At 31.4% G+C, this 25,569-nt stretch overlaps 1 protein-coding gene across 5 annotated transcripts in view; it reads left to right on the forward strand.

Moving 5' to 3' along the window:
- The window catches only part of LOC145255808 (transmembrane protein 160-like), a 60,448-nt gene extending 44,351 nt beyond the window's left edge, over window positions 1-16,097 (forward strand). For all 5 annotated transcript variants that reach the window (XM_080114497.1, XM_080114498.1, XM_080114496.1 and 2 more), the window contains exons 3-5: window positions 2,606-2,630; window positions 8,840-8,935; window positions 15,677-16,097. In XM_080114497.1, coding sequence (XP_079970623.1) covers window positions 2,606-2,630; window positions 8,840-8,935; window positions 15,677-15,927 — 372 coding nt within the window. In that variant the 3' untranslated portion in view covers window positions 15,928-16,097. The remainder of the gene's footprint in view (window positions 1-2,605; window positions 2,631-8,839; window positions 8,936-15,676) is intronic.
- The last annotated feature ends 9,472 nt before the right edge of the window (window positions 16,098-25,569 follow it).

Consider the following 25,569-nt stretch of genomic DNA (forward strand, 5'->3'; position numbering starts at 1 on the left):
CTACCTACTCTATGCAGGATATTGAGCACTATGGATTATGGTTCCTGGACCACACCAACAAAAGAACAAAGAAGTTAAAACACACCTGCTCTATCTAGGATCTAGAGTACCACTAAAACCAATTAAATAAACTTTTGGCTTACTATGTGCTCTATCTGGGATATTGATCAATTACAATTTTTTTTTTTAACTCTGCTGGTTTTTTCCCTCCAGAACAAAGGGAAGTAACTCTGTGTGTGATTTTTTTTTTTTTTTTTGTCAAGATTATGTCTGTATGAAAATAAGACTGATTGGTACTTATGCTGTATAACGACTGTGCTATCATCATAATCATCTGAGTTGTTTACAAAAAATGCTGAAAGGTGCCGAAACGCTGAGTGTCTTAATCCTAATACAAAAACCATCACAAAGAAAGCATTTATTTGCTATCAGTGGTTTATTATAAATATCTATATATTAATAGGATAGCGTGTAGGTTTAATTGTTATGGACTTCCATTTCTTGTCATAAATAATTTTACCAAGAATTCTTCATAAGTTTTGGCTTTTTACTATATCTGAATGAACTCAAATTATATATATATATATATATATATATATATATATATATATATAAATATTTTTCATAAGTTTCGGTTTCGGTTTCAATTCAAGCTGATTCACCCAAGTCATATGGATATAGTTTTTTTATTTTTCAAATCACAATTTTATAATATATAAAAATCGATAGGACATTAACTCTATAATAATATATACAAAATCTGCAAGAATCAAAACATCATATTTAAGCATACTTTACAACCGGGCTATGCCGGGCGTCCCTGCTAGCTTAGATAAATACTTTTGCAGTTTAACAAAAGAGCTACAATAATATCAGAGCGTCTCCATTTATGCTGAACATCTACAGAATGCCAACATCAATATATTACATATGAATGAGTCCCCTGTGGAATTTCCACAGGTCCCACTAATAAACGTTATCTAAATATTTATCTTCATTTGAACAATTTTGCAAATTTCACACAAAGGTTATTTATGTTTCTGGCAGTGTTCTTAGATAGGTTTTGTACAGAAATTCATCCGATAAGTATCGGAAATCGAAAAAATCTGATCTTAAAAAAAAAAACAATCTTTCTTTTCTTATTGATAAAAAGAATTTTTACAGGAGTATATTTCATGTTATACCAGTGTAACTTTGGCCGGTGTAACGTAAAATATTCCCCTGTAAAAATTATTCTTTTTTTATCTAGAAGAGAAAAAAAGACTATTTTTTAAGATCATCAAGCCCAAATATCAGCTGACATGATATTGTAAATAAACACAGATGGAATTTAATGAACGACATTATCATCATTATTTTATTTATCTAAAAAAAATTTATTTTTTATTTTTTAAAAATTTGTTTCTTGTGTAATATATAATATTCAATAGAGAGTTGATACATACACATTCTGCATAAATTAAAATATCATGTTTAAGCATATTGTATAACTGGGCAATACTAGGCGTCCAGCTAGTTCAAAATAAAATATTTGTTCATGTAACTTCCCCTAGAACTTGTATATAACTTATTTACATAATGTTTTTAGGGGAAGGCAGGAAATAAGGTAGGTACACCCTTTGAATTGTAAAGTTTAAGAAAAATAATATACTTATGTTAGTTTCTTGTTGTTGCGAAGAACTGCTTTCATTGGAATCGTTTGCAAAGTTTACTGAAAATGCCGGATAGTGCTGAAACGCTGAGCGTCTTACTCCTAATAAAAAAAAAAAAAAAAAATCATAAAGAAAAGATTTGCTTATTATCATTGGTTTATTATATAAAAAAGTATTGAAATATTTATTTTGATTTGAACAAAGAAAATCATAAAAAGAATAAAATTCATTAAAAAAATCCAAATATTTTTTTGTTTGCTATCAATTGTTTTTTTTTTTTTTTTTTTTTTTTTAATTATTCATGAAACTTATATTTGCAATGAAAGTTTTCTTTTTTTTATTTGAAATTTATTTTCCTAAAAGTTTCATAAAAATTGTCAATAATTATTTAGGAATATTGCTGTCATTTTTCAGTTAATTTTCCAATAAATTAGCTTCGTACTGACAGAAATAATATATTTTTCATTTAAAAAGTTGGCTACTGTTTGCACAAAAAAAAAAAAGTCATGAAACTTGTATTCGACACTTTCCAGCATTTTCTCTTAACCGTTCGAACGATTCTGATAGTAGCATGATCCTTAAACTGCATAAGTACCAACTGATCTAGTCAAAGTATTTTCTGGGTGAAATTAAATCGAATTACATTTTATTGTTCTTAACAGAATGTTGCAAGAATCCACCAAAAACATTGATAAACCAAAATCAAATATTGATTTTGTAGGAAAAAAGCTATTGACTGACTATACTTTATATATTAAATATATGCTCTTAAGTAACAATTTCAAGGTGCACATATATTACATTGATCCTAGACCGAGAATATAAATCAAATATCAATGCATGAGCATTGATTTTGGGGTGGGGTGGGGTACGATGTTACTATTTTGAAAATTAAAAAAAAATGACCTTTTCGGAATCTTGTCATATTTTCTATTTTTTTTCTTCTTTTTCAGGCATTAAGACTTGCGAATGAAAATGGTAAGTTCTTCATCTTTATTTACATGTAAACCTTTAATGAAATATCGCTAAGTAAAAAAAAAAAAAAAAAAGAATGATAGTAGTTACATTTATGACCCAAGGGAAGTAATTCAGTAAGATGAGTTGCTTCCCATTTGTTTTTTTTTTGTTTTTTTTTTTTATTTAAAAAAAAAAATCTGGCGCTTCTTCGTTATAATAGCGAAATTCGAAATATTGAATTTCAAGTAAAATCAATCGTATCTACTTAATTGACTTTTCCTAGTAATGACCATATCCAAAAATTACGAAAACGATAAATTAATGGTTATCCTGACGCTCCGCACTTCTTTATTTACATTGGAAGTGACGTCACACAAATCTTATAATACGGATGGCTACAATTGTAAAAATAATTTGTTTTATTTTTCTTTCATTTTGAGCTCCTTTTTTCTCCCGTTTGTTTTTGTTTTCTACAATTAATAAACCAGTTTACAAGTAAAAAATAATTTGTTTTAGCGAATTTAATTTTTTTCTCTCTCCCATTTGTTATATTGGTATTTGAGCGGAGAATCTAACATTTCTTTTCATTTTGAGAATTTGTTTTAGTTTTTAATTACTAACACAGCGGAGAATTGAACTTTTTTTTTTTCTCCCATTTCTTATTTTGAGCGGAGAATTTATTTTATTTTCATTTTGAGCTCTTTTTCCGATCCGGCGTTACCTTTTATAGGTACTCCTGCCTGCAGTCCTGCAGCCTGCACAGTCCTCCTGCACTTTACGACCCGAGCTATTTTTTAACGCTATTATTTAGAAACCTATTATTTAACATGGGGAAGGGAGGGTGTATTGTAACTATTCTGTACTTTCACCTAACAATTCAATTAAAAAAAAGGTAAATATGAAGAATTACTCCAACTCCACCCTCAAATTCCTTTAAAATTACCACTCTTAAAGGTTTTCGGGGTCGCTGAAAATGAAAATAACGTTTAAAATTACGGCAAACGAGTAGTTTCCAAGATTGAATTTACTTGTAAACTGGTTTATTAATTGTAGAAAACAAAAACAAACGAGAGAAAAAAGGAGCTCAAAATGAAAGAAAAATAAAACAAATTATTTTTACAATTGTAGCCATCCGTATTATAAGATTTGTGTGACGTCACTTCCAATGAAAATAAAGAAGTGCGGAGCGTCAGGATAACCAAATTAATTATTAATGAAAACATTTTCCAAAGACAATTAGCGAAAATTGAGATTTTCAAAGAATTGGGACGAGATTTCGTTGTCGATAGAGTTTTCAGATAAAAAAAAAAAACAAACAAAAAAAAACAATGGCCTTCGGGACAGGATCGAAGTGTAGTATCTGTTCTTTGGATGCTGCTGCTGCACTTCGGTTTCTTGTTCTCTGTCAATGGAGGAGAAATCCTTTACGACTGAGACAATTTTTATTTTTGTTCCTTTGCTCCACGTTAAAAAACGACCCTGGTGTCTAACTCTGTCCCGTAGGGAGGCATCGTAAATAGAAACAATGGTTTCAATTGTTTTTTTTTTTTTTTTTTTTTTTTTTTTGTCAATTCTAATATGTTACAGTGGTAGCTTCCAAATTATGCAGTCGAAATTACTTGAATATTACTGAATTATTAAAAAAAAAACAACAACTTTAATCATGTTAGCAGGTGAAAAATTACCACCCTCTTGTTTAAATCAAAACGGAAAATTCCCTCCCTTTTAAACTCTCCTGTGTCTTATGATCGTTTTCATCAAATTCTGTTTTTTATTTTCTTTAATAAATAATTTTTTTCCCTATTGATTTTCGTAGTTTTTGGATATAATCATCTTAAGAATGCGAGAAATACGTATGTACGATTGTTTTCATGTGAAATTCATTACTGCGATTTCCAGAATTTCGTCCCAATAGTGTAGAAGCGCCAGTCACTGGCACTGCATATGTGGGTGCCAGGGTTGTGTCGTCTATAGTGTCTCAACTCTAAGGCTTCTCCAATCTTTCTCTCTATTTCTTTCTTTCCTTTGTGGAGACTGTTCCACCAACCACTCCTTTCTTTGGCTTGTTCCTCCCAACTCGCGACATTGATGTTCATTGCCTTCAGGTGTCGCTTTGTTACATCTTCTGACCTCCTACCTTGCGGGTTCCATTTTCCAGTTCCCCGTAAAAGATCATCTTTGGAATTCCGTTGTCTTCCATTCTAGCAATGTGCCCGGTCCATCGTAGTTGCATAGTAGCAAGGGTACCTTCCATGCTATCTATATATGCATATAAGGAAACATATTTTCCTTAGCCTCAGTTGTTAAACAGACAAAAAACAAAAAGTAGGAAAGAACTTCATCTCTTTTTTTTTTATTGTACAATGACATTTATGCCCTCATTCTCTCGTTACCGTTGTGACGTCTCTCACGTGAATGTGCTCTCAAACATCATCTACATCTCTAATGTGATCATCTTCTTGAACGTGCTCTCTCCTTTTTATACTCTTCTTTTCCCTTACTGTGACGTCATTTCACTCATGGCTCTGTATTTACATATAGCCGTCCACACTATGTTACAATTGGAAAAGAAAAAAAAGAAAGAGAAAAGAGAAAACAATACAAAATAAACTGTACTTAGTCAGGAACAAATCACACTTAAAATAATGTAATATACTTCACCACTGCACTGTCAATTCCAACCTCCAAAAAGATTGCATAAATATTTGATAATATATTGATAATAATGCATAAGAGTACATTCATAAGAATATGATTGGCTGGTTAAACCATAAATACCAACTGATGGAGCAGTTTGAAAAAGACTTTGAAAGCTATGTTGAAAGCCTCATGTTAAAGGATATATCAGTTCTGGCCACGAACACTCGTTCAGTGAGGTGAATTACTAGATTATTACATGATAGCTAAGACCACTCAGCTACTTCAAACGAATATATTACTTTCACGGGACATATATATATATATATATATATATATACAGTGATGATCATATTTATTGGCACGGTAAAATAAAAGTTAAATTTTGTCTAATAAATTCTAAAAAAGGGATTAAATTAAAGAAAATAACAAAGTATATTATGTATTTTTAACTGGCCTTTCCGATGCAGCAATCGGATTTTAGAAAAAATAAATAACAAAGGAACAACAAACATAATTGCAAAAAACCCTTGTTCAAAATTATTGGCACGGCTTTGTTTTTCTTTTAGTATCAGTATAATATCAATCAATTTCCGGTTTACGTGCTTTCTGAACTTTTTTATAGCCATATTATGCTTGTTTAACGCTAATTCAGTGAATAATTTTTTTCAGATAATTTTTAGATAGCGATTTATTTAAACTATTATAAGTGACTAAATTATAATTTTCAATCGCCATGGTTAAAACTAAGGAACACAGCGAAGACGTCAGGAAGCTTGTTGTAGCATGCCATACCAATGGGGAGGGCTATGATAAGATTTCAAAGAAGCTAAACCTTCCCAAATCCACTGTTAGAGCCATAATAAACAAGTTCAAATCGCAAGGCCACGTTATGAGTTTAGAGGGTAGAGGGAGAAAAAGGATTCTTTCCCCAAGAGATGAACGGAAAATTGTTCGACAAGTAAAACAAAACCCAAGGATCTCTGTTGGGGAGATTGTTGATGAACAGAGCACCTCTGGAGTGAATGTATCTCGACATACAGTTGGTAGAGTTTTGAAGAGAGCTGGTTTAAAAGCATGTCGTCCGAGAAAGACTCCCTTATTGAAGCCTATGCACCTGAAAGCAAGGCTAGCCTTTGCAAAACGTCATATTGATAAAGATGTTGCATTCTGGAAACGTGTTCTATGGACTGACGAAACGAAAATAGAGTTATTTGGCCATAATAAAGTGTCTTATATTTACAGAAAATCTGGCGAAGCTTTCCTGCCTAAGAACACCATACCCACAGTGAAGCACGGTGGAGGCAGTTTGATGTTTTGGGGATCCTTTGCTGCCTCTGGACCAGGGCGACTTGTTAAGGTCACAGGTAGCATAAAAAAGGAAGATTATGTTAAAATATTGGATGAAAACCTGAAAGACTCTGCTAAAGAGCTCTCACTTGGTCGTCGTTGGTGGTTCATGCAAGATAATGACCCAAAGCATTCGGCTAAACTGACTAAGAAATGGCTTGAGGACAATCATATTAATGTTTTGGAGTGGCCATCACAAAGCCCAGACCTTAATCCAATTGAAAATTTATGGAGAACATTAAAATTGAGGGTAATGCAAAGGAAGCCTAAGAATCTTATTCAATTGGAGGATTATTGTCAGGAAGAGTGGGCTAAAATTACTACTGAAGAGTGCAACAACTTGGTTGTAAACTATGAAAAGCGACTGCGGAAGGTAATCAAGGCCAAAGGCTATACAATTGATTATTAAATAAATCGTGCCAATAATTTTGAACAAGGGTTTTTTGCAATTATGTTTGTTGTTCCTTTGTTATTTATTTTTTCTAAAATCCGATTGCTGCATCGGAAAGGCCAGTTAAAAATACATAATATACTTTGTTATTTTCTTTAATTTAATCCCTTTTTTAGAATTTATTAGACAAAATTTAACTTTTATTTTACCGTGTAATAGAACTGCTTTACTTGTCTCTCTTCAGCTTCTATTTGTAACTCTCTCTCTCTCTCTCTCTCTCACACACACACACACATATATATTAGTGATGAGGCAATATCAAATTTTTTTTCCAATTCTGATACAATTACCAATTTTACTTTAAATTCCCGATTCCAATTCCGATTCTTTTAAAATCACCAAATTATTAACTATAGAGTTGTCTTTCTTTAAATTACCATAAAAACCCAGGTGATATAAGATATACATTTTTGCAAACGTGAAAAATACACGTGCAGAGGTGATCTATAGATTTTAATTTTGTTTGTAGCTTAAAATCAATAAATATTTAACATTTTATCTTTAGTAGCAGTAATGGAAATTTAAGTTTAAAAAAAAATCAAATCAAACAATAAACAATTAAAAGAATCGTTTTTGGCATTGGAAAATAAGCACATATTTTCCCAATTCCAATTCTGATTAATTGTCCCAACACTAATATATATATATATAATAGTTGACAGCCCGGCGTTGTCTGGTCGTACAATACGCTTAAACACAATAGTTTAATTTATGCAGATTGCATATGTATTATTATAGAATCAATCATCTGTTTATTATTATATATTACAAGGAATTATTTGCGAGGTAGACTAATTCACAAAAATATAAAAAATAAAAAAGTAATAATGATAATGTCGATTATCAAATTCCGTCTATGTTTGTTTACAATATCAGCTAATATTTGGGCTTGGTGATGAATGCCCTGGAAAAGTCACTTCTGATTAATATTTATTTTTAAAACGAAGAAATGGTAACTCTTCTTTTATTATAAATTGAACTCATTAATAAGAAAAAATTAAAATAAAATGGTGAGGTACACTCGGATTTAAACAGGAGATCTTTCGATCTGCAGTCAAATGCTCTACCACTAAGCTACATCTCCAAATTATAATAAATCTTTCTTTTTCTTTTTTTTAAGAAGAAATGATTTGCTGAAATTTTATTATCTCCCTTTGGCGGTTGAACATAAAATATTCCCCTGTAAAAACTATTCTTTTTCATCTATAAGAGAGAAAAGCTAATTTTAAGATCGGATTTTTTTTTCTTTCGATTTTTGATACTTATCGGATGAATTTCTGTACAAAACATATCTAAGAATACTGCCAAACATTTTATATATATTTTACCTTTGTGTGAAATTTGCAAAAGCTAGGCTCAGCAGTTTTGAGGAAGAAACTCACACACACAGTGACTTTTATATAATAGTAGATATATATATATATATATATATATATATATATATATATGATTGAATGAAACATTTGTAACAAATCACCACAAATAAATTCAGCAAGGGCAATAACTCATATTTTTAATTGAAGAATTCTTGATGCTTCTACACTATAAGGACGAAATATATATATATTATAACTATATGTGAGGATAAAATACAAAATATCTCGTCAAATGAAGTCATTGAGACAGAAGTATAAAAGACACAACGTAAAACAATTAAATGCACATACATATATGTATAGAAATAAATACACCTTGCTATTTATTATAGAGTGTGTGGCATTTTTCTATAAAATCGTATCATTTTAAAAAAAATTGTTTTTCAAAGGAAATTCTCGTCTTATTTATTTTTCAGGCTTTTTGTCTTGGTGTCGTAACTGCTACCTTTCGACAGCAGTAGGTGTTGGTATGGAGGCCGAGGGAAGTAACATTGCATCATGTGCTTACCAAGGTTAGTTGCTCAAGCATTTCGTCCATTATCTCAACATTAGATTTAATTTCTTCTGTAATTTAATTGTTTATTCTTCTAATCATAATAACTGATCCAGCGACCATCCGTCGCTCAAATGAATTAATAAGAATACAATAACAATAATAATAATAATGTTTTGACCATTGACCCCGCTTGCCACAGTTAACAGATACTACGCTATGATCACAGCCTAAAGGGTCATAACATTACAACTTTACACGAGAGAAGAATCAGAGGTTATTTGATTTCTTCATCATCGTCCATTGAACGCCCATTTTACATGCTGGCGAAAATATGTAGTTGAATATGATCTCAGACAGAGACCATAGCAGACGTAAGTCAGACCCAAATAGCTTTTATCAAACTTTGCTTTCTGACAAGCAAATTTTCATCTGTTATTGTTGTATAATGTTATTGGTACTGTATAATAATTTACTTTACTATGATTTATTTTTAAAAAATTATTTAATCCAATCTGTTTCTGTTCTTCAATTTTAATTTGTTATTGTTGTACCATGTTATTGGCAATATAGAAAGTAACCTCCTTCACTACAATCTATTTAAATAATTACCTCATCCAGCTCAAGCAATCTGATTGAATAAAACACTTGTAAAAAATCACCACAAATAAAATTCAGCAAGGGTGTAGAGGACTAGGACATATAAATCCTAATCCCATTACAAAATAAAATAATGAAACGAATGGAATGAAGGAAACAAAACTCAATTGCTGGATAAAATAAACATGTCGTTTATTTTCTGTCAAAATTAAAATGGTTTAGGTGTAACACGTGTTCATTCAGGTGTTGACGACTACATGCGTGGAAAAGAAAGGAATGAAGTCGAGGGCGAGAAATGGCTGTCCCGTACGTAGAAAGGAAAATAGAAAGGGAGTGCTTGCCTCAGCAAAACTGTGCATTCATGATAGAAGTCGTCTGCGTGGAAAAGTCTTCAAACCAAGAGCTATGGACGCCGAACTTGCCTGGTTGACGAAACCAGGCAAAAGGGAAGAAAGAGGAAGTTGAATCGTGTTGTGGACTTTTATATATCGGGGTGAGTGTTCTGACTGCGCATGTCTAGCATTCCTTTCAGGGGAAGTGACGTTTCGCATGTGTGCGTACTTGTGCGCGTATGTGTGCATACATGTGGGTGTGTATATGTGAGGGAAAACATGTTCGAACAAGGGCAATAACTCATATTTTTAATTGAAGAATTCTTGATGCTTCTACACTATTAAAGCAAAATTTTGTAGTCGATAAATGGAGTTTTCAGATAAAAAAAAACGATGGTTTCAACTGATTTTTTTGTCAATTCTAATTTACAATGGTAGCTTCCAAATTATGCAGTTGAAATTACCTGAATATTACTGAATTATTAAAAAAAAAAAAAACAACTTGTGATAACAGGCGAAAAATTGCAGCCATCTTATTTAAATTGAAACAGAAAATTACCTCCCTTTTGAACTCTCCTGTGTCTTACGATTGTTTTCATCAAATTCTATTTTTTATTTTCTTTAATAAATAATTTTCTACCTCATCGATTTTCGTAATTTTTGCATATAATCATCTTAAAAATACGAGGAATACGTAAATACCATTGTTTTCATGTGAAATTCTTAATTATAATTTCTGAAATTTCGTCCCAATAGTGTAGAAGTGCTGAATTCTTATAAAAAAAGACACAAAGCAAAGAAACTGTATTTAGATTTTATTCAGCATATTAGGAAGTTAGTATAAGCAGGAATATTTATAAGCAGGAGCAGTTCATTTTTACACTGAAAGCAGAGGAATAGAATGTCCACCACAATCTCCTCTCTTATGAGAAGTTAATGGCGGTTAAGATGTTCATCACATGAGTCTAACAAGAATTAAGAAGAAGAGGTTAAGGGAGATAACTCCTTTTATCACTGTCTATTTACTTGCCTTTCAACAAGAGCAGAATTTTTTTTTTTTTTTTACATAGAAGTCACCACTTATCAAGGCCCGGAAGCCACTTGGGGATAAGGGTTATTGTGTGTACAGTAATCAATGGTATAGTATTGTAGTAATCGTTAGTATTGGAGATTTGACAAATTAGACAAAGCACACACCCACAGAAATAAGATAAACAAATTTAAATTCAACATAAGAGCTATCTCAGTTATTACCAGGGGTAGTTGCGTAAGAAACATAATGTTGTATAGTATTGAGTGTTGGGCCCTCACCAAGGTTTCACGAGAAAATAACAAAAGCAATAATTAGGTGAATATACAAGATAAGGCCTGACCAGATTTAGAACATTAAGGAAAATACTCTACTTGAAAAAATTGTCACTCCCAAAAGTTGATGTCCTCATAAGGGTAAACCATTTTTGCTGGTTTGGGCATGTGGAAAGAAGCAAGAAGTATATCAGCACTTGCAGAGACTTAAGATTGGACAGCAAAAAGAAAGTCAGGCCCAAAGAAAACATGGAAAGAAACCATCAGGCAGGACCATAAACAGTGGTAAATAGACACAGTCAATCCCCACAATCATGATTACTGCTTAGCGGGTATTCACAGCTAACCTCCATATCTGGAGGCCACTTTGAGATTCTGTAAAAATCAAATCAAGTCCGGCTAAATATATATATATATATATATATATATATATATATATATATATATATATATATATATATATATATATATGTTTCTGTAGAAATATATTATATATTTCTGTAGAAATATATTTTCTTATAATATATACCAATCCTTATTTAAGAAGCTCAATGTAATTACAGAGCAATATAGAGAATAAATGACAAAAAACTATATTCCAAAATTCATTGATTGATATAATAATTAAGTGATTGATTTTGCACTATGAAACAGATACTGTCAAGAATTGTAAAAGTCAACTGAATTAAAGGAATAAATTATAAGATGGTCAACATCATGAATTTTGGAATATAGTTTTTTGTCATTTGTTATATATATACATACATACTAGCAAAAGTACCTGTCGTTGACTGGGTTCAAAAACAGCCTACAGAAAATGGACTCTGATTTATGAAAGTATCATAGGTTATGAAAAGGAAGGGTTGTAAAGAGATAGCTTCGAATTTGGGGGTATCAAAGCCAAAGCAAAATATGATGAAAGTAAAAATAAAATAGATAAACCCCATAATTTATTATACCATACCTGTTCACACTGAAACACTTATCACAATATTCTGTGGATCTATATTAAAAAACCTTGTTAAACTTTGTGATATATTTCCATTCTATGGAGGTCAGGCATGAACGAACACCCCATAATTTTATTATACCATATTTCTTCAAACTGAAACATAATTATCAAAGTATACTTACGCAGATAGATATGAAAAGTCTTTATTAAAGTTTGTGCCTATTTCCATTCTATAAAGGCCAGGCGCAAACGCAGACCCCACAATTTTTTTATACCATCCCTATTTAAGTTAAAACATACTTATCAAAGTATTATTATGTACATCTATATCAAAAACACGTGTAAACGTTTTTTTTAAATTTTTTATTTCCATACTTTGTGGACCAGGCGCGTACGCAGACCCCACAATTTTAATGAATCATCATTATGCCAGATCAAACATACCCATTCCTGTGTCTCGATACATCTTCTATCATTATATGTGATCAGTTTTCTATAATAGTCAACCATATAGGAGCCTATTTGTGACCAGACACACACACAGACATTCAGCTTTATATATATATATATATATCTATATATATATATATATATATATATATATATATATATAGAGAGAGAGAGAGAGAGAGAGAGAGAGAGAATGATAGGCAGGGTCTAAATGAGCAAAGCCTCAGTAAAATATATTTAAAGGTGTTGTGCTCTGAGTATTGTAATTATGATAAACTCAATAGGTGTAATAACTAGGCTATGACATACCCTTTTCATTGTTTTGACTCTCGAGTATATATCTGACACAGACACAATTAATCAACCGAGAACCACATCACTCTACATAGAAACATATAAGATATCAATGGATATGTACCTGAGAATCAAAATAAGGAAAAGAACATGCTGGTTTTTTTTTGTTTTTTTTTTTACATAGGCATCACCACTTATCAAGGCCAAGAGGCCACTCAAGGATAAGGGTTAAAGAATGTACAGTAGAAATTGGACAATATAGTAATCGTTAGTAATGGAAATTTGCTAAATTTGTTAACAAGTGGGACAGCTCATCAAGAACTTGTTTATGTTTCACTTGAAGACAACCATATTGTAGTCAGCTGGAAAGCAGGAAAATGAAAGACAATTCCACAGGCGTGCAGTTCTAAGAAAGAAGCTTTGTTCATGGAATCTACGTTTAGGTTTAAGCACAGATAAAGAATGGGGGGAATTATTGATAGTGTTTTCAGCTAGACAAGTGTTTCTTGTGAAAGTTTGGCGAGGGGGGACCATAGACTGAAGCTCAGTCGAACACTTTCCATGAAAATAACGATACAGCAGAGACAAACTCGCAACATCTCTTCTGTGAGATAGAGGTTGCAGGGAAGAGAAAAAGATATCTCCTACGAGACTACAAAGTCTATTTTGAACTCTATCAAGGCAGGACAAGTCCTTTCTAGCAGCTCCTGCCCAGATGTGGCAACAGTATTCCATCCTTGGACGTACCTGGCTCTTATATAGATAAAGAATTGCATCAGCAGTGAGATATCTACTGGATCGATAGAAGGATCCCACCATTTTTCCAGCGGCCCTGGCAACAGACTTGATGTATGTGTTCCATTTAAGATCAGGAGTAAAGGTCAAGCCCAGAAGCTTGTCAAAACTTGAGGCCTCCTCAAGACAAGAGCCATTCATTTCAACTGATGCCAGATGGGGATCAGAACGACGATGATGTAAAGAGAGAAGCTTGGTTTTGGATGCATTAAAAGTAACCAGCCTCTCCTTTCCCCATTGTACCACATGCTCAAGATCAGAGGAGAGAGAATCGGAGAGAACTTGGTCGTTTACTGACCTAGATGTGCTACCATAGATGGTAGTGTCATCAGCATAAATGTCTACGAATGATGTAAGGATGTGATTTGGAAGATCATTACTGTAGATCAGGAAAAGAGTTGGGCCCAGGATGGACCCCCAAGGGACTCCAGCATTAATACTGTGAGCTTCATCAACTACTACTCTTCTGAACCTGTCAGAAAGAAATGATTTAATAATTGAGAAGACATTTCCAGCTATACCATAGCTAGAGATCTTGTGAAGTAAACCCTCACGCAACACCCCATCAAAGGCCTTTTGTCATAGCCTAGTAATTACTTAGCGATGATTAAATATATTCTTACCCTTTCTCTCTCTCTCTCTCTTTCTCTCTCTCTCTCTCTATATATATATATATAGAGAGAGAGAGAGAGAGAGAAAGAGAGAGAGAGAGAGAAAGAGAGAGAGAGAGAGAGAGAGAGAGAGAGAGGTAAAACAAATTTAGTTTGATATAAACAGATTTAAATCAAACATAAGAAGCCCCCTAAATTATTACTAGGGGTAAAATCTCTGATCATGTGATGTTGTATGACACTAAGTGTTGTGCCCTCTGTCGAAGGAAACATAGGTGCAAAACCCGGATAAGTGAGTGTGTGTGTTAATGAATATTATAAGATTTTCTCCTTGATAAATAACATTTTTTTAATTTTGAATTTTTTTAAACATTTTATGCTTCTTTTTCAGGCAAAGAAGAGATGATCAAATTGGTTATCTAAAAAAAAAAATTGGTTATGTAAAAAAAAAAGAAAAAAGAAAAAAAGTAGTCCTGCTTGGACAATTTGTTATCTGAAAACATTTTTTTCTGTTATATTTAGGGCTATAACAACAAAATATTCTTTTCATTCTTTTGACTCTCGTGTATATATCCGACACAGTTAAACACAGTTAATCAATTGAGAATCACATCACTCTATATAAAAGCATATAAGATATCAACGGATACACACTCGAGAGTCAAAACAATGAAAAGAATATGCTATTGTCATAGCCCTAGTTATGATCAGAAAAATTAAAAATTAAAATAAACAAGGGAGATAACTACTGTTGGGATGATTAATCAAAATCGAAAATAGGAAAAATCAGAAGTTTTTGGAGTATCAGAATCGATATCGGAATCGAAAAAAAGAAATTGAGCTTAATTTCTGATTTAAAAACTGATCTTTTACTTATTTATTTATTTTTTTAAGACTTAATTTTTTATTATTGGCCCAAGTGAAGAATGTATATGAAAATCTCACAATGAGTTTTTCAAAATCTTTGATACGATGCGTAAAAAGGAAAAATTAAGAAGCTTCTCAAATTAAAAGAAAATTATATCTACATTTAAAAGTAGACGAGGACTCTCTGCTAAATTCACCTTCAAATAGAATTTCATTTCTTAGGCGATGTTAGAATCAGAATTGGTAATTGTTTTGGAATCTAGAATATAGGACAGAATCAGTAATTGTATTGGAATCAGGGGGAGGGGGATATCAGACTTATCCCATCACTAGAAATAACTCATATATTTAATTAAAAAATATAAGATTACAACTACAACTTACAACTGCAACTTACAACTAAAATCGTATTTCTTTTTCTGTTTGAGTTTAAAAACTGCAAGCATATAAAAATGAAAAACTAAAAATGATGTCACTTACTCCCAGACAACACCAGATAGGTACAACTAATCAATAATAATGAAAATTCCTTTTTTTTTTTTGTTCTCTTTCAGCCGTATTTCTTGTGGCAGGGTTGAACCTGACTATCGGTACATCCATATTTATATTCAATATTCTGAAACTGCGTCATCAAATTGGCCTGTCCCCACTTGGCGTTGCTGGCTTTGTGGGTGGGGCTTCCATTCACTACTGCTTCTGGTTATGTGGACTTCTTGCTTATGCCTGGTACATTTGGAATGATGCAGACTTGTCGGATTCTAAATTAAAAATTAGAGCAAAAAAAAAAGCAATTCACGATTTATAATTTTTTTTTTCAAATTGCCTTTGATACATTTTTTTTTACAAAGAAATTTTGTTTTTTTTATTTTTAAATATTTTATTGTTGGCCTTGATGAACTATTTTATTATTGACCTATGACAATATTATTGAAAACTGTTTTATTATTGGCCTATAAAAACTATTTTTTAATCATCTGTATATTTATTCCTCTTTCTCTATTTTCTTTTCACATATTTCTATTTCTTTTTTAAAGCCTTTTCCGCTTTTAATATTCCTCTGACAAAACAAATTTAGTTTAAGATAAACAGATTTAAATTAAACATAAGAACCATCTCAAGATAGTTTCCACTGTCTTTCTTTTCTTTTCTTTTCTTTTTTATCCCTCCCCCTCTCTCTCTCTTTTCCACTTCCTTATTTTTTTATCTTTCTTTATATCCGACTCTCTTTATTTCCCCCCTTCCTCCTCCCGTTTCACTCCCATTCACTTTCTCTCTTTCTCTTTCTTTTCCCTTTCTTCATTCTCATGTTTTCCCCTACTTCTTCCTCTCCCTACAGATCATGTTAATATATATATATATATATATATATAAATAAATACATATATATATATACATATATACATATATAAATACATATATATATAAATACATATATATATATATATAAATACATATATATATATAAATATATATATATATAAATACATATATATATATAAATACATATATATATAAATACATATATATAAATACACACACATATATATATGTATATATATATATGTATATATATATATATGTGTGTGTGTGTGTGTGTGCGTAAGAGAAAGAAAATTAAACCTGTAAATTGAACTTTACAATGAAAGTTTGGACTTTGTAAATTGTTTTTTGGAGTATTCAGTCGAACAATAAATTTTCATTGTAAAGTTCAATTTACAGTTTTAATTTTCTTTCTCTTATAATAAGCTCTACTCTCTATTGCGTATTGAGCTTTTTTATTCGGTTGGGATTAAATTTTCTGTATAAAAATATTGTTATTTATATTAGTTTGAAGTTTACCATTGCGTATATCAGGTATACACTACATCCCTTTGATTTCATTAATATATATATATATATATATATATATATATATATATATATATATATATATATATATATATATATATATATATATATATATATATATATATGGTTTGGAAAGTCACTCTCCCTTTTTATCTGCTCGTAATTTGTAACTAAAATACAATTCTTAGAAGAATCGAATTTGATAAGAAAGTTCATGAAAGTATCGATTAGGCCAAACGGATATCTCCTCTACTTCAATTTAATATCAAATTCGCTATTTTTACACATTCTTGCCTCATGAGTAAAAAATAATATCAAATATAATATCAAATATAATAATGAAATATAATGACTGAAACATACATATGATAATAAAATAATATCAAATATATATATACTAATAAAATAAAATCTATATATTAATAAAATAAAATCAACATAATATATATATATATATATATATATATAGATAGATAGATATATATATATATATATAATATCAAAATAATATTATATTAAAATATCAAAATAATATATATATATATATATATATATATATATATATATATATATATATATATATATATATAATAATAAAATAATATCACTATTTTCACACATTTTTGACTCATGAGTAAAAAACAGAAAGAAAAAAAAAGAATTGTTTATTTAAAAACAATTTTTTTTAAATTACGTATTCCCCTGCTCCCAAACAAAGCATATTGCCACTTGGAAGTAAATAGACAGGGATAAAAGGAGTTGTCTCCCTTAACCCTTGGATACATTCTTGTTAGCCTCATGTGGTGAACATCCCAACCGCCATTAACTTCTCATAAGAGGGGAGATTGTGGTGAACATTCTGTTCCTCTGCCTTTAGTGTAACAATGAACTGCTCCTGCTTATAAATATTCCTCTTTATACTAACTGCCCAATATATGCTGAATAAAGAGCTACTGTTTAGGATCATATCTAACAAGAGGACTGTGAGGAATTGAGCACTGAGATGTCAGTTTACATTACATTTCAACTTCAACAACGAAGGAGTGGAATTTTGCTGCTTGTCTCAGATTAGTTGGGAGTTTGGATGTCGAGAGAGCACAAGTATAATAAGTTCATCAGAACTCATTCCAATTAAAGTACTTCTAAAGCAGGCACGGGGATGCAGTATTGCGATGATTGGATAGAGATTGAAACTTGGTCAATAGTGCAGGATTTATTAGACGTGAGACTCTTTTTTTGGGGGGGGGGGTCCTGTTTAAGAGTGAAAGGGTAGTAGTAGATGCACTCACTCAAATGTGGCAACAATACTCCACGGATGTGGAGTAAGGATATAAGATACTCTCTAGTGTGGATGTGGAGTAAAGATATAAGATACTCTCTGGTGTGAGTGATTTTCTAACATGGTAAAGGGAGCCCACTGTCTTTGCAGCAATCTTGGCAATGTCCTCAATGTATTTGTTCTAATTCATATTGCTTGTGAATTTTAAGTTGAGGAGTTTGAACGTTGAGCTGAGAGTGTTATGTGTCTTGGCAATTGGTGAGTGAGAAATTTTTTTAGATTCTCATGTAGCTGTTTTCTCCCTGATTCTACTTTCGTTTTTTCTCGCTCACATGGCCTTATTCCGAATTAGTGCCAGTAGGCCAACATGAGTGGACTTTATTTTTTTATACCGAAACGGTCATTAACAATTTTTTTTTAAAGTTTAACCTATTCCAAACTCTGAGAAAATAGCTTTTTAAATTCAGTAATAAAGTAAAAAATGGAATTTTTACTTAAATAATTCGAAATAAGAAAAATTATTTTTGTTTTAATTTAATTATTTAATTTATTTTTTTGATATAGATTAAACAAGTAAAAAAAAAAAAGCATTGTTAATGACTGTTTTGGTACAAAAAATGTCCACTGATGTTGGCCCACTGCTACGAATTTGGATGCTACCATTCATTTCTTGCAAAATCAGTTCATATAGTTTCAAGATAGCTTGAAAAGCTGGTGGCGAATGCTAGCACTCATGCTGAATTCTAAATAAAACCTCCTGCTATACACTTTCTTCTTGTATACATTCCTTGTAAAAATTATTTTTGTTTTAATTTAATTTTTTTTTTTATATATAGATTAAACAAGTAAAAAAAAAAGCAAAAACATTGTTAATGACTGTTTTGGTACAAAAAAAATGTCTACTGATGTTGGCCCACTGATACGAATTTGGAATAACGGCATATTAGTGAGAAAAAAATAAAAGTAGAATCAGGGAGACATTAGTTACATGAAAACCGTTTTTTTTTTTTTTTTTTTTTTTTTGTAGTTATTAAACAAAAGAAGCTTAGTCAAAGTAGCATTAAATGCTACCATTCATTTCTTGCAAAATCAGTTCATATAGTTTCAAGATGGCTTGAGAAGCTGGTGGCGAATGCTAGCACTCATGCTGGATTCTAGATAAAACCTCCTCCACTTTCTTCTTGTATACATTCCTTGTAATAATTATATTTTAGAAATAAATTACGAGCAATTAATAATAGGAAGTTACTTTCAAGATCCTCCTGCATTTTTGTTTGTTTGTTTGTTTGTTCTAAAAGTGTTGCAGCTGATCCAGACTCCCCTACTTCCTGATAATCATTTTAACATACTGGTTTCTGTAAGATTATTAAAGTTAAGCAGCGTTGAGCCTGGCCAATCCTAAATGGGCGACCATTTTGGAAGACCAGGTACTGTAATTTTCAAATTCCAATTAATCTACAACTTAATTGTATGCAAAATCATGCACGTTTTCGGCAAAAAAATGACACAACTGAAGTTAAGCAACGTTCAGCTGGGCCAGTACTAAAAAGGGTGACCGTTTGGGAATACTGGATGCTTTATGTAACAAAATTCTTTTCAATTTAAAAAAAAAGTGAAAAAAAAATATTCAATCCCATGCAAAAACATTTTGTTATAAAATGAGGCAATGATGGTTTGATATGCCGTAGTCCTCTCCCGCATTTAGTTTTAAAGCATCATATCAGTAACAGTTGACTTCTTTTTTCTGGATTTTATTTTTCTCAAAGAGGAAAATTACAAACTAATTTTTGGCAATGAATGCAAATTTGAACCTTGGGTTTACTTTCAGCAGCCTTATAACTCTCACTTTGCCTTTAGTGCTCACATTCCAAGAATGCTGTTTTTTGACAAAGGGGAAAGAATTGCTGTTTTCTGTTTAGGAATTAATCCATATAACAATGGAGAATAGAAAGTTGATCCTGGTTTACTTTCAACTCCTTGTACCTCTTGCTCTCATTATTTTGTCCTTTAGTCCTCACATTCTAGAAATAATGTTTCTGACAAAGGGGGAAGAATTACGATTTCTGAGTCATAATCTATCCATCTAACATTTATCGTTGGTTAGTTTTGGATGTTGAAGTGGTATTTTATTATTTTTTCTTACATCGAGCGGCTTTATGCTTTGTCTAGAGCAATTTTCATAATTAAATTATTTTCACTTGTTGGATTCTATATAACAATAGAGAAGGGCACGATTTGAAAAATGTTTATAAATATTTGAGAAATGTATTTCAGAGAATAATGCATTATATATGGCATAATTATGTTGACACACATGTCCTTGTTAAATCAACAAAGTTAAGCAACGTTTAATCTGGTCAGTATCAACTGGGTGACCATTTGGGAATACCGAGTGCTGTATGTAGGAGGATGTCAATATTTCCCGGCAAGAGCTGCAAAAACCTAACATTATCATCTCCCCTTACTGGGGAGCTCTTGTGAATTTCACACTCCCATGAAACTTCCTCCTTTGGAAGAAGATGGTTCAATCCGTCTACGGTTAATGTCACTTCAGTATAGTAATAATACGTTAATCCCAAGAAAGAAATAGAAAAAGTCGAGATAACATTGTTATAAGCATGGAGGCCAGTGGAGAAAAGTGCTTAAAGTTAATATGCGAAGAGACATTCCAGATGCGTATTCCTGAAAGAAAAAAAATAAAAATCATATTTTTTCCCTCAGCATTTGTGAATTGACCTTTTTTCTCTGTTGATTACGATATGTTGCTAGTCCTGTGCAGTTCTAGAAGGTCCACCCTCCCAGGCTTTACCTTCTCTATTTGTTTATTGCTAACCATCTGAGGCATCTCCTACTGAGAAATGCTTTGACAGGTCTGCTGAGGAATGTTTTCCAGGCCAGAGTGCTCCTCCTTGGGAGCATTACCTCTTTTCGACACTTGTCATATTTTACCACAGAGAGGCAGATAAATACCATTGTATGACTTTCTGGGGTTTCAGCTTGATGGATATAAAATTATGTCAATAAGGCACTCGAATTTTTTTATTTCATACCTAAATAGCATTGCATCTGGCAGATTGATGTTTGATTCTATTTGGCTAATGATCTACAGAATCTTTCGTTATCTGTTCTTTACATAACTTTAAGAGAAAGAAAAAAAAATTCCAATCTATTTCATTAATTCCATACTATATCCGTGAAGATATATTCTTTAGTAACAGAAAATTCGCCAGTATTTTTCCGTGGATAATCGTTTGCACCCACTAGCCCATCATATCACTGGTTTTGTTATAAATAAGGACAAACAAACTTTCGACAGAAAGAAAGATGGAAAGAGAGACACTATTTCAGCTCACGGAACATTGAAGCCTTTAGAAACAAAAACAGATTTAATAAAATAACCCATATGTAGCCATCTTGGTTATTTTTATAATTTTAATAAGAATAAAAATTTATTTTTATTTTATCAGTTTTAAAATCAGATCAAACATAATAATATTCAACATATCATGATGAAAATAGTCATAATACTAATAAGGATTGTGATAATATTATTATAATAATAGTATAATATAATAATAATATATAATAATATCAATAAGGTTCATGGTAATAATAATATACGTAATAATAATAGTATTTAGATTTTATTTGGGTAAATAAAAAAGGCCAAATTTTAATACAAGTTTACTTTAAATAACAACAGACATTGGGACACAGAAATGCCGTAAGTTTTTTTTCTTTCTTTTTTTTCTTTTACTGTTTGTCAATTTTCGAAATCAATTCCAACACCTGGGCTATGCCGGATAGGGAAGGCTAGTATCAAATACAAAATGCAATGAAAAAAAAAAAAGAAAAAGATAAGAACAGAACACAAATAAGCGGTGTATGAAAAAGAATGAAGTAGGAAAGGTAGTGGGAAGATTTTTTTTTATTTGTTATTAATTGTAGTTGTCTCCCAACAATCACCGTGTTTAGATCCAGTCTGGAATCACGAAATGAGTACTGACCCAGAACTTGATCCAAGGCTGTCTCAACATCTTCCGGCAGTTTATGGCAAGCAGTCAAAAAAGTTGCCAAAAAAAACAAACAAACATTAGTCAATAAATTCCTAATGCTGAAAACAAAACTTTAACACAAGATGATAAAAAACTTATTGTAAATTTAATTATATGAAAGAAATTTGTTTTTCAAGAAAAATATATACAAAAAGTTTTTTTGAACAAATGCTTCAAAAAAATAAATTTTTTTAAAGATGAAAACATGGAAAAACCAAAAGTTTTTTTCTTTTTTTATGGAAAATATTTTAAAAATTCTTTATTTTAAATTTAGTTTAATTTTTTAACAAGAAAAATTTCAATAGAATAATTTTTTTGTATTTTGTAATGAGGAAAACAATTTTTTTTTTCTGAAGGAAACAACTATGATCAAAAATAAGTTTATTTATATGAAAGAAATATTTTAATTTTAATCACGAAAAGTATATCAATTTAATTTTTTTTCTTGTTACTGGGAAATTTATAAAGATTGTAGTCATGGAAGAATGGCAAAAAAATCTGTTTCAAAGAAATTAGATTTTTTTTACAGATGAAAACATGGAAACAATTATGATTGAAAACAATTATTTTTTTAAAAATGGTATCAGATAAGTGATTTTTTTTCTCTATTAATGAAAACGTCAGCTGCTGACAGCTGATCGCATCAGCTTTTTCCGCCTGCTGTTTTGGCAGCTTAACGTAAACTGCTGGAAGATGTCGGTTTTGAATTTTTTAAAACATTTTTTCCTGTTACTAGACAATTTGTAAAGTCATGAAAGAATGGTGAATATGAGAAAAAATCTGTTTCAAAGAAAGGTGTTTTGTTTTTTTTTTTAATTAAAACATAGAATCGAAAATGAAAAGTTTTTTTTCTTTTTTGTTGAAAATATCTTATAGAATTTTTTTTATTTTTTATTTTGCAAGAACAGTTTCAATAAAATGTTTTTTTTTTGTAATGATGAAACAAAATGTTTTTTTTTTTTCATGGAAATAATTATAATTGAAAACAATTTTTTTTCAAAAATAGTATCAGATAAGTGATTTTTTCCCCCCTATTAATAAAAACGTCAGCTGCTGACAGCTGATAGCTAATTGGTTAATTACATAAGCTTTTTCTGGTTGCTTTTCTGGCAGCTTAACGTAAACTGCTGAAAATATGCCAACATCATCATGGGTAGTTCTGGATTTTTTAAAACCTTTTTTTTCATGATAATCGGCAATTTGTAAAGATTACAGCCATGGAAGAACAACAAAGTGTTCTAGGAAGTGCGAAGCAACCCTTTAATTACCATTGCTCCCAGGTCCACTCTGAAAACAACAAATATATTCTATTAAAAAACTTTTTCTTCAAAATCTTTGGATTCGGCATTAAATAACCCGAAAAGGGTTGATATGCCGTGAAAAAAAACAACAACCAACCAATCCAAGAAAAGTTTCAATGAAATAAGTTGATTGTTTTTTTTGTAATGACAAAAAAAAATTTTTTCTTTCAACAAAACGATTTTGATCGAAAGTTTTTTTTTCATGGAAACAAATTACTATCAAAAACAATTTTCTTTAAAAAATAGTATCAGATAAGTGATTTTTTTTTTTTTTTTTGCTATTAATGAAAACTTCATCTGTTGACATCTGATTGCTGATTGGCTAATCGTATCGGCTCTTTTTATTTGCTTTTTCCAGCAACTTACCATAAACTGCTGGAAGATGCCTACACAACCTTAGGTGACATTTTTGGATCACTACTACAAAAAGAAAATCAATGATCTTAACTATCCAACGAACGAAATTAAAAAGACTCTCCTTCCATGTGTTATCTCAATCTGATCACCTTTTATCATTAAAAGGTCGACTAATGAGGAATGACCAAAATTTAACATGTTTGAAGTCTACTAAAAACCGATTCTTTCATGATTACACTTTTGTTTGGTAGATCGCACATGAATCTTTTGCAATACTTAAAAAAACATTAATTCTGAGTCAGCAGTTACCAAGGCTAAATGCTGCCCAGGAATAATGTTTAATGAGATGGATGTATGATGATGAATATTACGAGAGGATTGAAAATAATGCATGGAGCAAATAAAATTTGATGACTTATGAGAACGGTTTATGACAAGTGTCCATTAACATTGAATTTAAAGGCGACCATGCTGTAGCTCTCAGGGAAGCAATCTTGTGGCAACACATGCCACAGCATGGACATTTTTTGGTAAAAAACATCTCGGTTTATGTAAATTCTGTTTGATGTTAGGCACACGGAGGAAGGAAGGGAAATTCCTGTATAGACCACTATCCATGGTTGATACAAATATCTTTGTTTAACTTCAAAGAAATGTGAAAGGAGTTGTGTTTGAAGGCTATATCAATGCAGTTTGTGGGAAACACCGTAGACACAAGTTAGTGTATAAAAGTATAATGACAATATTAGAAGAATTTTCCATAATTTTCAATTTCATGCCTTTGTTCAGTCTCAAAAGGCAAAGGATATCTCTCCTGTAGGGGTAGTTGCACATGTAATTGTGAGGCAAGGGTTACACAATCTCCAGCCACACCTCTCCTGAATCAGCATTGCTTGAGTACAGTGGCAGAGAGAAACAATGCCGAGATAAGCAGAGAGCACATACAGCATCTAGATGTCCTAATCGGTCACCCATCTGGTAGTTGCCAGGCTCATTGTTGCTTAGCTTTGGTGATCTGATGGGAACCGGTGTGTCAAATGTGATTATGACGTATAATTTCAATAATTTCATGTTTATTTATCAACATAATGTGTCGCACAAGATGGTAGGTGTTGATGTCCCAAATTTTCGAGAGCAGTATCTCTTCTTCAGGGAAGAAAATAAAAAGAAATGTATACAACTGTTTGATGAGGTTTTCCTTTGTTTTATTTTTATTTTTTTTTTTATTTTTTTATTTCCGGAAGTCCGTTTTGCAGACTGGCTGTCAAATAAATTACAAAAACAGTTGGATGTTTGCCTTTTGTTATTATAACCGTAAGAGCAATTCCATCGTCGATTAACGGAAGAGTCTACCAGTGTGATGTTGTATGGAAATGAAACCTGGCTAGTGAGGGTTGAGGACATGCGTTGCATGGAGGAGAATGATGAAGAACAGGGGACTGCATTGATATGTTTATATTGAAAAAATAGATGAGAGTTCTAGGGTTATAAGATGTAGAGCAGTTGAGACAGCAGGTTCAGTTCAGAAGGAAAAACCAATGAAAACCTGAAAGGAAGTGATACGAATAAGATGTGTAATGCGTACGCAACGTGATGATGAACTGAAA

This window comes from Euprymna scolopes, chromosome 31 (assembly GCF_053919585.1).
Source record: "Euprymna scolopes isolate OS-2025 chromosome 31, ASM5391958v1, whole genome shotgun sequence".
Classification (NCBI taxonomy): Eukaryota; Metazoa; Mollusca; class Cephalopoda; order Sepiida; family Sepiolidae; genus Euprymna; species Euprymna scolopes.